Source organism: Halichoerus grypus, chromosome 6 (assembly GCF_964656455.1).
Source record: "Halichoerus grypus chromosome 6, mHalGry1.hap1.1, whole genome shotgun sequence".
NCBI classification, from domain to species: Eukaryota; Metazoa; Chordata; class Mammalia; order Carnivora; family Phocidae; genus Halichoerus; species Halichoerus grypus.
The window spans coordinates 115,539,160-115,553,287 of NC_135717.1; the positions used below are offsets into that span (position 1 = coordinate 115,539,160).

Consider the following 14,128-nt stretch of genomic DNA (forward strand, 5'->3'; position numbering starts at 1 on the left):
TGTCCCCTGATTCACCATGGTAATGTTGGTGGCAGCACAGCCCACGCCAACCCTTCCATGCAGAGACTTAGCAACCATGCCTGGCAACCATGGCAGCAGCTCCAGTGGAGGGGAGGGGTGCAGGGAGGTGGGAGAAGAGTGTGTATGGCAATGGTTCCTGAGGAAGAAGGGATAATTTGCCTCTTTTGAGAGGAATAGGTAAGAATAGGCTATGAGGCTCTTTAATTTTGTCCCTTGTCTTTCTTTCTGCTCCATCCTCAGATTTTGAGACTGATGGGTTGGGTTTTAGGGGAGAATGGGAGACACAGAAGATCATGCGGCCCTTTGGGTACAGACCCTTCCTTTTAAGAGGATGGGGCCAGGAGGGTTGTTGTGGGGGCAGAGACTGACTTCATGAGAACCAAAGCAACCAAACCCAGGCCCCCTGCTCCCTAATATGAACCTTTAGAGATAACCCAAACAGCCCCTATTCCCACCATTTGACAACACTCCCCTCCCCCACTTTACACACCTACCAGCTGCACTCTGGTGGCTCTTTGCTTGAAGGTGCTTCCTTCTACCCAGGTCCCCCCAGAGTCCTAGGGCTTTTTAAAGCCCTTGCCTCCTCCCTAGACAAACCCTCCATGATGGAATGTGACATAAGAAGACATCTGTCCTTTCCACCATGCACTCACCCCCACACACATAAACATACCCTAATTCTAATAACTTGGAAGCCTCCCTCCCCCAAGTCTGGGAATGTGCTGTGAGCTGTGAAGAGGTGAATGCAGAAGCAGGGGCTTTCTCCAAAGCCAGGAGGGCAGCCCTGGCAGCTGCCTTGACACTTTGCCCCATGAGCCATGAGGAAGCCTACTTTGGAGGAACCGGTATGGTATGGCAGGGTTCCTCAGAGTTCGTAGGTAGGGAGAGGTTAGGTAGGGGCTAGGAGGTACTCTGAGATTGCTTCTGGTCTTGGATAGGAAATGGTATCAAACCTGCAAGTCAGTGGTGAGATGGTACCCAAAATTTGGCTCAGGCCCAACTGTCTAGCAGTCCTTATGGTATTTGGTGCTGACTGTTTTGGCTCACATGGTTTCAGCACAGGTAGAGTCTGCTCCCCGACCCCCCAGCTCATTCTCACCTTGGAAGAATGGCAAGGCATTTTGTAGGTTCAAAGACAGTGCCAGCTCAGCAAAATTCAAACACAGAGTCCAACCTTCCCTGACTAAGAAAAGTTGATGACGGTGGCATGTCTCTCTGCCTCCAGGAGACCCTCAGTCTCTCTATTCTCTGGAAACCTAACGGTGTTAGGAGATTTTCCTGGGGTCCCAGCTATGATTCAGGCAGAGGAGAAAGCGAGGTAATAAGGAGAACTGCTGGGAATAGGGTGGGAAACAGTTATGAATGGAGAGTTGGAAAGCCAGTAAGTCTAGTGTAGTGGTAAAGAGCAGGAGCTCTGGGGCCAAACTGTTTGGGTACAAATCCTAGCTCTACATTTTACCAGCTGTGTGGCGTTGGGCTGGTTACTTAGCCTCTCTGCCTCAGTTTTTGTTTTTGTTTTTTTAATCTGTAAAACTGGAATCCTATCTACTGTTGTCCTGAGGCTTAAATGAATGAACAGACGTGAAGCACCGAGCATGGTGCCTGACACAGTTTTACATATGTATGTGTGTGTGTGTGTGTGTGTGTGTGTGTGTGCCGTTATTCCTGTTGTTGTGAGTAATGAGTTGAAGAGGCCATGTGAGGTAGGCTGGTTGGAGCAGTAGAGTCCATCAACTACAAGAATCAAACAATCAAGCAACACCATGAAGAGGTTCCTGTCATTTTAATTAGGTTTGCCATGAAAAGCAATAACCTCAGCTAATCACTCTGCCCTCCTCCTCCACCTAACCCCCATCTCCCTTCATATGCACATAGCACAGGAACCCAAAGGCCCTCCTCCCCACAATCCTCCCCACTCCCATTATGGGAAGAAATGTCACTAAATGGACTCAGCCTCCTCCATATAGCATGAAACAGGATGAATAAAAATATCTTTAGGAAGAGTTTTGTTGTGCTATTATCTTAGGGTGGAGTCAGGGGCAGAGAGAGAGGCAAAGGCTGGGTGAGGTCTGGGGATCTCTCAGAGATCAGAATTGGCCTGAGGGGCACACAGCCCATCATTCACTGAGAAAGGGGGCTACATCTAAGAGGGCTGGGGCTAGGATGGGCTAGGCTGTATGCATGAGGATAAGGACAGCTAAAAATCCATTCTCCTTCCTCCCCCTGCACCCTCCCCGGCTCCCAAGCAGGGAAGAGAGTCACAATTCTCTCAAGGTTTCACCTGTGGTTCCTAGAACTTTGGGCAGGCAGTGAGTGGGGCACATCCCCTGGTGCTGCCTGACCCCTTCCCCAGCTCAGGGCTTCTCTCCTCCTGTGAGCACCAGGGCCTGCAGGATGTCAGACAGTGATACAATCCCCTTGACCACATCATTCTCATCCACCACGACAAGCCGGTGAACCTGCACAGAGCAACAAGGGAGAAAAGGGATGTTTAGTGATGGCCTCAGTTAGGATGAGCCCTTCAACCCCTACCCACCTTGCCAAACCCCACACTCAAAGCTGCTCCCCTCAGCTCCTTCTGAGTCACTGGCCTCCCTACCTCTGCTTCCACCAGCCTGTTGATGATGGTCTCCAGAGTCTCGTGCAGGTAGCACTTGAGGACACCCTCAAAGTAATGGGATCGATGTTGTAGGGCTTTGGTCACAGACACATCTAGGTTGTTGTAGGTCTTTTCTGCTGCCAGATTCTGGGGAGAGAGAGGAAGGTGCTTGCAGGGAAGCAAGGAAGCCAGCCCCCAAACCCTGAGTCCACCCAACCGCGCCAGAGGGATTCAGGGCAGTTGATAGCCTTGCCCACAAGCCACACCCAACTCATTCCTTTTCAAATTGGATTTGAAAGCTTAGAAGCTTCTAAAACCCTTAGGTCCCAGAAGAGACTCTCTTCTTCTCCCTCTCCACATTCAACACCCCGCCCCTTTCCCTACCTCCCAGCCCCTCCGCAATCACTCACGATAACATCAAACTTGGAGTAGATGTCCACCACACGCCCTAGGGGGACAGAGGCAGATCAGCAAGGAGGATCTGGCATCCAAGGCTCCCCCTGCCTGTAGCATCACCCTCCGGGCTGAGCTGAGGAACAGCAGATTTTCCCAGAACCACCCCGGCTTCCCTGGAGCCTTCCCTCTCGTTCTGTGTACTCTCTCACCTTTCTCATCTACTACTGGCAGTGCTGAGACTCGGTGTTGAACAAAGATGCCCAGAGCCACATAGACAGGGGTGGTGGTGCGGACCATAGCAATGTTGGCATAGGTGCCAATCCGTAGCTCTTCCAGAGACTTAGACATGAACTCTGGCTTGGGGAACTCAGTGATCTGAGGAGAGAACCATCAGCTTCATCTTCAAGAACCCCCACACCACCCCTGGATACCCCTCCAACCCAGTATATAAGAAGTAAAAACCAGGGGCACCCAGTGGCTCAGTCAGTTAAGTATCTGACTCTTGATTTCAGCTCAGGTCACGATCTCAGGGCCATGAGATCGAGCCCCGTGTCAGGCTCTGTGCTGGGTGTGGAGCCTGCTTAAGATTCTCTTTCTCCCTCTTCATCCGCCCCCACACCTCCCCTGCTCTCTGTCTCGCTTAAAAAAAAAAAAAAAAGTAAAAACCAGGCTGAGGACACTTACAAACAATTTGAGGAACTTGAGGATGCGCTTGTGGGTGAGGATGTACAAAGTGTTGCCTGATTCCGGGTCAATAACTGGCAGTCTGTGGATCTTGTTTCGAATTAATGAAGACACAGCATCGAACAAGCTGTGGGAAGGTGGGGGATAATGGTAAGTCTCACAGTGCTGAGCTTGAGCTGAGTAAATAGCTTCTAAGAGTGTATTTATAAACAGGGAAAACTGATGATTGGGAGAGGGGTGCCGTGTTCAAACCGACCTATAGAGTGTGTGAATGTGTGTGTGTTTGGGAGGAGAGTATTGTTTCTCTTCTGCCCCTGGATCTTTGGGTATCTAGGGCTTTAGCTACCCTGGTGGCAAGGCTCTTCCCCTTCTGGACAAATGGGTAGCTGGAACTCACCTGGCATTAGGAGAAATGCAGACGAGTGGTTTGAAGGAATCCTGTAGGTACACCTCTGAAGGGAAAAGGGAGGTTCACAAAATACCGGTATGGAAAACCATTTCCAAGGAAACTCTCCATCCCTTTTTCCTTTTACAACCCCCAGTTCTCTACATACCTCTCCAAGTTTCTATCTTGTGTTCTTCCAGCTCATAGATCTGTACCTGGAAACAGAAGCACAGGACTTGAGACTTGATCTCTCTGCTTCATTAACCCCTTGTAGTTTGCTTGGAAGAAAGGAACTAGGAATGAGGGACTTGGGTTATTGGGCTTCGGTGTCTTACCAAGGCTGATTTATAGTATCGATGCAGGATATTGATGAAATCGGTGATGGTTAGCATGCCTAGAAGCCAAGACAAGATCCCTCAGCACTGCTCAAAGTTTCTCTCCCTGCCCAGCACAAGATGCCAATACTATTGTGTACCAGAAACTTTTGCCTACCTACAAAACTTTGCTTCTTACTATCCCACAAAGGGGCAGCTCGTACACCATTAGTCACCAAAGCAAAGAAAGCTTTCTTCACCTGTAGCCAAAAGAGAAATCATCACAAAGGAAAATTCACAGGGTGCAAGACTTTAAAAGAACAGGGGTTGGGTATGTTAGGGAAAACATGAGACTAAACCCATATAAGGACAAGGATATTACCCTTGGGATGAGATAGGATGAGAGTTTTTGAACCAGAGGCTCCTAGGAAGGGGGATGGGAGAAGAGGATTTCACCCACCTGCAGGGAAGTATCAAATACAACCAATTTGGAGCTTGTGGGAATCAGGTCATAGCAGCGATGAGACTTCATGAAGGAAGTATACACACTATTGTTGGATTCTGGGGTCTCTGCATAGGGTGGGATAGTTAGAAGCTTCCTTCCATGCAACGACTCACAATCAAAAGAGGCAGAAAATAAAAGTGTAGTTGTTCAAATATTTAGAGCCTGCTTTTTTATAAGGCCCCTTTTCTATCTGTTTTGTTCCTATTGTTCCCAGAAAAACTAGATAAACCCCTTAGAAACTATTTCATACAACCCCCATATCCAGGTAGGACTCTACAGGCTCCTCAGGCAAAAGATGGCTACTAAAACAGAAAATCTATTAATATCTTTCATTGACCTCTTCTAGTCTAAAAGTTTTTTCTCATCTTTAACTTAAATTTCCCCTTTCATATATTAAAGCACATTTTCACTTGTTCTCTTTTCTCAATTAAGATGTAATTAAGCTTCTTAAAATTCAAGTAAGCTTCTTAAAATTCTAAGATCTGCAGATGAGAAAGTCATGGTCCAAGTTGGGCCATTTCAGATCAACACTCAGTTGGAGCCCAGTGCTTAATTAACCTGGCCCCAAACGCCCTGAGAGTCCATCTTGGGATGACCCTCTGAATCAGAAATCATCCCACCTACTCTAGACAAATAGGAGACCCTGGCTGTGTTTACCTGTCCATTCCTCTGACTTTAATTGCTTGCTCTAAACTGGAGAAGCAACCCAGAAAATAATCATCTGAATGTGCTATGTACTATGCTATGTGTACTTTAAAAATATCACATCATTTAATCCTTACAACAAATCTGTAAAGCAAATACTGTCCTCATTTTTCAGATGAGAAAACAGGTGGGAAGCAGATAAATAAACTGCTCAAGGTCACACCATTAGTAAGTGGCAAGACTTAAACACAGACCTGAGTCCAAAGTTCATGATCTTAAATCCTATGCCAGTTGTTTTTAGTGTTTAATTTCTTACCCGTTGTACAGGTACACTGTTTAAAAAGCCAAACAGTTCTAGAGATTTTGTTAAGAAAAACTGCAGTCCCTGGGACCTACTGCCCTGTCTTACCCCTCCTCAGAGATGAGACCTCTTTTAGCTGATTATTTTGGCACTTATTACTAGGGCTGCAAATAACAACCTTATATTGCTGGGTTTATTTTTCCATTTTGGGGCATTATCTATTATTATCCAAGGAATATGAGAATTTTTAGTTCTCCCTCCTACCAGGACCCCAACACAAACATGCACTTCCCATCTCCCCATTCTTCCAGAAGTTAAACTATAATGTTGGTTACATTAGTATTTAAATAATTTTGACTGAATATTCCTTATTCGGAGCTAAGCCCAATGGTACACTCCTGGCTTTTTTTTTTTCTTTCTTTCACAACTTCGTTTTCCCTGGAGTTAATAACTGTCTTGTCTTTTTGTTTTTTATAACTAATTCAAGTATTCATAACTAATTCAACCCCAAACTCTTTACCAGTTGTTTAGATCTCCTTTCAAGATATTCAGAAGCACTAGATAGTCTATCAATGTAAACCACCCAAAGAATTCTCTCAGGCGTCTTCTGACCTGCTCAAATCTGTGCTGGTTTGCTGGTGTGCACAGCTGTCCTCCTGAGATCTTCCTTCGTCGCCATCCAGGGGCCCCCTTTCATGTCTCTCCTGTATTGGCACTCCTGTGTCCTGTACTCTATGTTTTCATCTTTTTTTTTCTTTCTTCCTTGTTTTGGTGGTATACATCTTCCTGTAGCTTCCTGAGTAAGGGTGCATGGGAGGTAAATTTTTTGAGCCTTTGCAGCCTGCAGGTATCTTTATTTTACCCTCATCTTTGATGTATAATTAGGCTGGATATAGAATTCTAGGTTTGGATTTATTTTCCTGAAGAATGTTGAAGGCACTGCCCCCATTGCCTTCTAGTTTCTGGTGTGTTGAGAGTCCAAGGCAATTCTGATTCTTTTTATGTAACTTGTTTTTGTTTGTTTGTTTGTTTGTTTGTTTGTTTTCCTCTCTGGAAACTCAGGATCTTCTCTTTGTTTCCAGTGTTTTGAAATCTCATGATGATTGTGCTTTGGGTGGGTCAGTTTCATCCACTGTGCTGAATACTCAGTGAGTCTTTTCAATATGAAAACTAATGCCCTTCAGTTCCAGGAAATGTTCTTGAATTATTTCCTTGATCGTTTCCTTCCCTCTGTGTTGTCCTTTTTCTCTTTCTGTAATTCCTATTATTTAGATATCAGACTTCCTAGACTGACCCTTTAAGGTTGTTCTTGTTTTGTTTGGTGAGTTGTTTTTGTTGTTACTGTTGTTAAATAAAATATCTTATCTCTCCTAGTTTACGCTTTTTCTTTTTTTCACTTCTTTGATTTTTGGGGCTTTTAAAAAAGATTTTATTTTTTAGTAATCTCTTCACCCAACATGGGGCTTGAAATCATAGCCCCTAAGATCAAGAGCCACACACTCCACCAACTGAGTCAATCAGGCACCCCACTTTTTTTTTTTTTGAGGGGGCAGGAGGGACAGAGGGAGAGGGAGAGAGAGAATCTTAAGCAGGCTCCACGCCCAGCGCAGAGCCCAATGTGGGGCTCGATCTCACAACCCTGAGATCATGACCTGAGCCGAAATCAAGAGTCGGACGCTTAACCAACTGAGCCATTCAGGCACCACACTTCTTTTTTAATTCTACTTTTTTGGAGTCTTCCCCAACTTAATTTTCCAAACCTCCTTAGTTTAAAATTTTTGCTATGATATTTTTAATGTCCAAGAGCTCCTCTTTCTTTTCTGAAAATTCCTTTTAAAAAAACATGACATCCTCTATTTGTTGCATGGTGGAAATAGGTTCTTTATCTGAGTTATATTAATGTTAATTTTTAAAGTTTTCTTCTCTATGCATTGACTTCTTCTTTCTGTTGCTTCTTTCCCCTGCTTGTTTCTTCGGGTGGGGGGAGCAGTTTGGATCACTTTTCTTTTTATTTTAGAGGCTTTCTTCTTTTTTTTTTTTAAACACTTTTAAAAAATGTTTTTTAAAGATTTTATTTATTCATTTGAGACACAGAGATAGAGAGAGAGAGAGCATGAGCAGGGGGAGAGGCAGAGGGAGAAGCAGGCTCCCCGCTGAGCCAGGAGCCAGATATGGGACTCGATCCCAGGACCCTGGGATCATGACCTGAGCCGAAGGCAGATGCTTAACCATCTGAGCCACCTAGGCGCCCCTATTTTAGACGCTTTCTTTAGATGTCTGGTTATCCTTGGTTTAAAGGAGCATTCAAACCATATTCTAAGAGTATGGTCTTTTTTTTTTTTTTTTTTAAGATTTTATTTATTTATTTGAGAGACAGAGCACAAGAGAGAGCACAGAGAGCACAAGCAGGGAGGGGGAGAGGAGGGGGTCAGAGGGAGAGGGAGAAACAGGCTTCCTGCTGAGCAGGGGGTCCAATGGCTGGATCCCAGGACCCTGACATCATGACCTGAGCTGGAGGCAGATGCTTAACCCACTGAGCCACCCAGGCGCCCCAGAGTGCAGTCTTTAAAGCTAATTGGCAGCTCAAGTGTACACGTTAAGTCTTGTTGACTGTGAGCCGTTTAGATGGGGAACATTCAATACTCATATTTTTAGGGCTTTCCCTTCAAGGGAATTCTGGAGAAGATTATTTATTCAATCTTGTGCTTGGAGGGTGAAGTCTTTTCTGTCGGCATTCTGGAAATTAGATTAGGGAAAGGACTGGGATCTCGGCATCCAGTGCAGTTCGCTTCATGCTCCCGTGTTTAGTATAGTATTTCAGCCCTCAACTGGGCCTGAACTCCTCTCCAGACCTCCAGTCTTTGCCAGAGTTGGGAGGAGGAGTTTCCTAGCTGCACTCAGTGGAGTAGGGAGTCTCTGAATCTAACTGCTTCTTAGATCTCCAATGCTTCTCTTGGCCTTCCCTGCTGCTAGTCTGTAATTCAGTTTTCTCAGGTCTGCTAAATGATTTACCACTCTTGCATCTGTTTTCCAATTTCCAATTACTATTGTCTCCTCTCTTATTCTCCCTATTCTGGTGGGTTTGTACCTTTTGAAAAAGATTCTTTTATGGTGGCTTTAGTAGGTTTTTGTGAAGGAACAAAAGTAGATGCATGTACTCCATCTGCCATCTTTAACTGAAGCCCACTATTGTTTTTCAAAGGAAACCTCTTGTGGCCCCATGCTGCTGGCCTCTGTGGGACTCCAGTGTCCCAAGTGTCCCCCACCTGGGAACTCCCCTGCCTTGCCCGAGGTGGCTGGGCTAAGGAGTTCCCAAGAACATGCCTTTTGATGCGAGTTTAAGACATGTTCCACTGAGAGTTAAATACCATCATTTTAGGCCCCAGAATTATAAACATATTTGATTTGGCTTTCTCGGTATTTTAAAAATAATTTAAATCAGTTCCCCAATTGTAAAAATGTGGAGATTGACATAAAAACCCAGATTCTCCATTTTTTTCAAAATCAGATCTGACCACACTAGGCTTGAATTTCTGAACAGTGACAATTGACAAGACCTGGACAGTTGCTGCCTCCTTTTAGACATGATGAGACCTATATAGGTTGTCATAGTCATATGTAGCCTATAGCACTGCTTGGCTCACAATTTGAGTTTTTGACTCTTGCCTTGGTGCTACTGCAAATGTACTCAGAAATATAAAATAGGCACTGATATCATGTGGCAGTACTCAATTATGAAGATATCACCCAGATAATTCAAATATGACTATATTAACTTTTTAGGATACCAACAAAATGAAAACAGAACATTTAAAAATTCTTGTGGAGAACTCATAGACCCTTAATAATACGTCGTACGATCCCAGCCCATATTTCAATTCTCTGAGAAAGCATGTACTCCTAATGCCATAAACATGTCCTGGGAAGACCTAGGAGTGTTCCTGGATAAAATCCTCTAAGGAAGGTGCCTGTAAGTTCTGCTTCTTTCTAGATAGTCTAGGGTTGGACCATTCCATTCTAACCAGTTATTTGGGCAGGTGCTAGAATACCTTCTCCTCTGCCCTGGATTTTAGGGTTTAGTGCCTCTATTTCTAGACTAGTTTTAAGGGCTTTCAAGGCCTTTCTATAATTTCTTGCATACACTCAGTGGCTTTAGGGAGCTCACTGGATGATAAAATCCTAGTGGCATTGTTTCTGGGCTAATCAGAAAATACCAGGCACCACTGATACATGGTTAGCCAGCCCAGAGTTGCCTACGGAAGTTTTCCCTCAAAAATTTCAGTGGTTTGATAATTGAAAATATTAGTCATTCCCACCCTGCCCAAGATTTACTCCTGGGTGATCCTGCCAAATTACTAATCCTGATTCATTATGGTTTGGCACATTATCTGGCCCAGTTTTGATTTTTCCCAGGGGGCATCCTGAGAGAGATTCAAAAGCATCGCTGAGGACAAGTTAGGATTGGGCTATTGCTTTCGTAGCGGTTTCCTTTCTTCAGTAAACTTACCTTGAGGATGCTCATTTTCCAGAGCTGGGGAGCTATCTGAAGAAGTGACCTGGAGAGAAAAGAGGAACAAAGATTCAGCCTATCCTAGGCTCCACCCATTCTGGCCGAGCATGATGAGAAAGGCTGGTGAACTAATGATGTCATTTAAAGTACCATAAGGCCCTCTTAAAATATTATCTCGTTTAATCATAACAACCCTGAGGTAAATACTATTATTGGCCTCATTTTCACAGATTAGAAAACTGAGGTTCAGGAAATATTAAACAGCATGCCCAAGGTCACATGGCTGAGGTAGAACAGGAGTTTGAACACATATCTGTATGGTTCCAAAGCCTATGCCCTTATATACCACAATGCCTAATGAAACAGACTTAAAAGCTGAGACCAGAAAATCTGAGAATCCACAAGGTTCTCACAGATCTACTTTATAAAAAAAAGGAAGCCAGAGAGACAATACTGCTTTCCCCCAAATACCTAAGCCTAGTTGTAGACACTAGAATCATAGACATGCCCCTTTACCATTAAGAGAGGACCACATCAGGGGTGCCTGGTGGCTCAGTGGGTTAACCGTCCAACTCTTTAATTTCAGCTCATGTCATGATCTCAGGGTCGTGAAATCAAGCCCCACATCGGGCTCTATGCTGGGCATAGAACCTGCTTAAGATTCTCGCTCTCCCTCACCCCCCACCCTTCCTGCGCGGGCGCTAAAAAAAAAAAAGAGAGAGAGACAGGATCACATCTAGGGAGGATCCCGGCAGCTGACTGTCACAGAGAGCTAAAGCTTGACTGACTGAGGGGTGGATGAGGACAACAAGTGTTTTGAAACTGGGGACCTGACTCCTCTTAGCACCTTGTGAGTCAAAGGCTCCTAAAGCCCAGAGGATACTGGTTTTCCAAGCTTCTTTGACCATGACAGTCTGACATTAGAGTGCTTTGAATATAGAGAAACCTTCAGAACCATCTCTGGGCTCCCTCAAGTGGGAATATTTGGAAATTTCCTTGTTATCTAGGAACCCAGGAGGGGTCATGCTAATTTTAATCCACTGGAATCAACAGTTTTGGCTCCATTTATTCTGGGTAACATACCAAAACTAACTTAAAGGCGTACTTCACCTACATAGCTACGGTAGTAACATGAAATTAAAGGCCTTGGCTTGAACCTGGTAGGTTGGTGGTAAACAGGGTCAAGCTGGCAGGACAGATCTAAATTTCCCTCCCCTAATGGGTCAAGGTGCGGGCAGGAGGGAAGGGGAATAATCTCCCTCTCTTCTCTCTGGGCTGCATTAGACTATCAGCTTGGCCTGGCATTTTGGCAAGGCTATCGGAACAACAGCCTCATCACTTATAAGTGGGAGAGAGGGCTGTTCAGTGGTAAAGATACACACATGATAACACAGTCTCACAAAGATCTATACAAAGACACAGAAACAGCTACTTGTGTAGCTGTTTATTATACCCATCATATAATACTTACATACTGCACTGTGCTACAGTTTTTTTGTTTATTATCCATCCAAACAGGTTTTAAATTCCTGGAAGCCTAGAACTATTTTATATTTCTCTGTATCACCCATACCATCTAGCATGGGGTTCTGCACATAAATCTCAATTGTTTTGTTTTTTTAACTCTCAAATTGATAATGATAATGATGCACACTCCCGTGAACAGAGAGACCTAAGATTAAGTTACAGAGAGAAAAGTAAGGTACAGCTAGAGATACAGAAACCTACACAACAGAGTCAGGCTTTATTGAATATGACTTTACCTTTCTGCCTGTTTCTCCACACAGGAGGATAATTATGTCCACTTCTCTTTGCTTTTAATAACATAGGAAACCTGAGAAAGTACCACTGTAATACAGGAGTACAAAGTATTATTATAGAGACACCAGCTAGATCTGACACATGGACTCACAGTTTCTTTTGAACTCCTGATCCACATTTTTTTTAAAGATTTATTTATTTATTTTAGAGAGAGAGCACGCACACGCTGGGGGAAGGGGCAGAGGGAGAGGGAGAGAAAAAATTCAAGCAGACTTGGCACTGAGTGCAGAGCCTGACGTGGGGCTTGATCTTACGACCCTGAGATCATGATCTGAGTTGAAATCAAGAGTCTGATGCTTAACCGACTGTGCCACTCAGGTGCCCCCCCCCCCATCCACATTTCTAATTGTTTGCTGGATTAACTACAGATGTCACAAAGACTCCTCAAACGCTTCAGTACAAAACAGCATCTGTCCTTTCATCCTATTATTCTTACTGGGGCTCCCATCTCTGTTTTTTTGCATTGCTCTCCTATAGGTGCCTAGGACTGTAGTATTGATTCCTCCAAGAATGAGCTATGCCAATATGTCTGCTTGGAATCGCAGGGCAGGGCATGACCTAAACATGTCCTTAACATCTATCAACTAAGCTGGTATGTTAGAAATGTCTCAAATCCATTTCTCTCCTTTCCACTTTCACAGTTTTAACTTAGGCTTTTACCGTTCACTTCCGCAATATTCTCTAAATTGGTCTCCCTGTCCATGTCACATGCTCTCCTGACTGAGCCAGCCAGGCGCCCCAGACCTTTTATTCTTGTTCAAAATTCTCTTAATCTGTAAGAGCTGATACCCTTGCCCGGGTGCCCAACTGCAAATCACTTTACCACTTCGGTCTGTTTTCTCCTTTATAACTTGAGGGACAGGACCTCTCTGCAGGCAGAGAAAGGGTGTGGTCAAGGAATTACTATGGGCATGGGACTGACCCAAAGAAAGATGAACCTGCCAGTAACATGATAAAAACCAAGACACGGAAGAGTTACTCTGCCCGACAGAGGATATTTGGTTCCAGATGCTAGAAAACGCTCCTGAGAGTGACGGTGGATCCAAACATGTAGCAGGCTACCTGCAACATCTCTGGGAGGATGACAGGGACCTGCCACAATTGGTCAGTGCCTGCTAGCCAAGAATGATCTATGCCAACACGCCTGCTTAGAATCGCAGAGCAGGGCATAACCTAAACTTGTCCAGGGACACAGCGGCCTCTAACACTGAAAGAGTCCCTCCTTAAGGGAGAGCCCACTTTTCAGTCTTATTAAGGCAATGTGACTTCGCCAGACACCTCGAAGCAGCATAAAAGTCTTTCTGATTTCCCTCCTGCCAGCGCTTGCAGGGCTCACACTCAGACAACCGGGGGCCAGGTGCTACCCGCAAGCGGGAGTCCCCCGGAAGCCCCCTGCCTTCCCCAGGAAAGCCGGATCACAACCCTGCTCTCTCTGGCAAACCTCTAAAGGTTTGAGGTGCTCAGAGCAAAGGAGGCCCGAGATCGCCGAGGTGTGCTCGGGTTCCTAACGGAGAGCAAAGAGTCACTGCCAGCTCGGGCTGAGAGTACCACGGACGTAAGGTAGGCACCGCGCGGCCCAGTCCTAGGAGATGCGCCCAGCGAAGGAGCGGAGGGGCAGGGTCACGGGATAGCACAGACCCCGGCTTCTCGTGCAGCACCGGTCCCTGCCCAGGCCTCCCTGTCCCCTAACGGGGGTCTCGGACTCCACAGCGCCCCCCGCCGCCCTCCCGTGCTCCTCACCGTCTCCATTTCAAGAGGCGCTGACTGGGTTCGCTCGCTTTAGGAAGCTCTCTGGGAGCCGGTCGGGAGGGGCGGAGGGGGGCTTAGGCCCCGCCCCACGTCCGGTACCGCGACACCACTTCCGCCTACGTCAGACACACGCAAGCCAAGGGCGGAAGGCGGGGAGTTCACTCTTCCGGCGTGGCCTGGCCTCGGTAACCGCCCTCC

At 45.6% G+C, this 14,128-nt stretch overlaps 1 protein-coding gene across 3 annotated transcripts; it reads right to left on the reverse strand.

Annotated features, from left to right (window-relative positions):
• Positions 1 to 1,789: 1,789 nt before the first annotated feature.
• PRKAG1 (protein kinase AMP-activated non-catalytic subunit gamma 1) lies at positions 1,790 to 14,047 on the reverse strand. Of its 3 annotated transcripts, none has more exons than XM_036121139.2 (12): positions 13,922 to 14,047; positions 10,358 to 10,406; positions 4,860 to 4,969; positions 4,578 to 4,659; positions 4,421 to 4,479; positions 4,255 to 4,300; positions 4,098 to 4,152; positions 3,701 to 3,827; positions 3,226 to 3,391; positions 3,031 to 3,068; positions 2,621 to 2,767; positions 1,790 to 2,480 (listed from the first exon to the last, which is right to left on the reverse strand). In XM_036121139.2, exons 1-12 carry the CDS (start codon positions 13,928 to 13,930, stop codon positions 2,376 to 2,378), a joined length of 993 nt encoding a protein of 330 aa, XP_035977032.1. In that variant the 5' UTR covers positions 13,931 to 14,047; the 3' UTR covers positions 1,790 to 2,375. The 3 variants fall into 3 exon arrangements, with proteins under 3 accessions (XP_035977032.1, XP_035977033.1, XP_035977034.1); XM_036121140.2 differs by having other exon boundaries at positions 4,860 to 5,012; XM_036121141.2 differs by lacking the exon at positions 4,860 to 4,969.
• Positions 14,048 to 14,128: the final 81 nt, after the last annotated feature.

Coding starts and splice junctions, on each gene's coding strand:
- PRKAG1 (XM_036121139.2), bottom strand. Junction 3,392..3,700: donor TCAAGTTCCTCAAATTGTTT/GTAAGTGTCCTC, acceptor TTCTCTCCTCAG/ATCACTGAGTTCCCCAAGCC. Junction 2,768..3,030: donor ACTCCAAGTTTGATGTTATC/GTGAGTGATTGC, acceptor CTCTCTCCCCAG/AATCTGGCAGCAGAAAAGAC.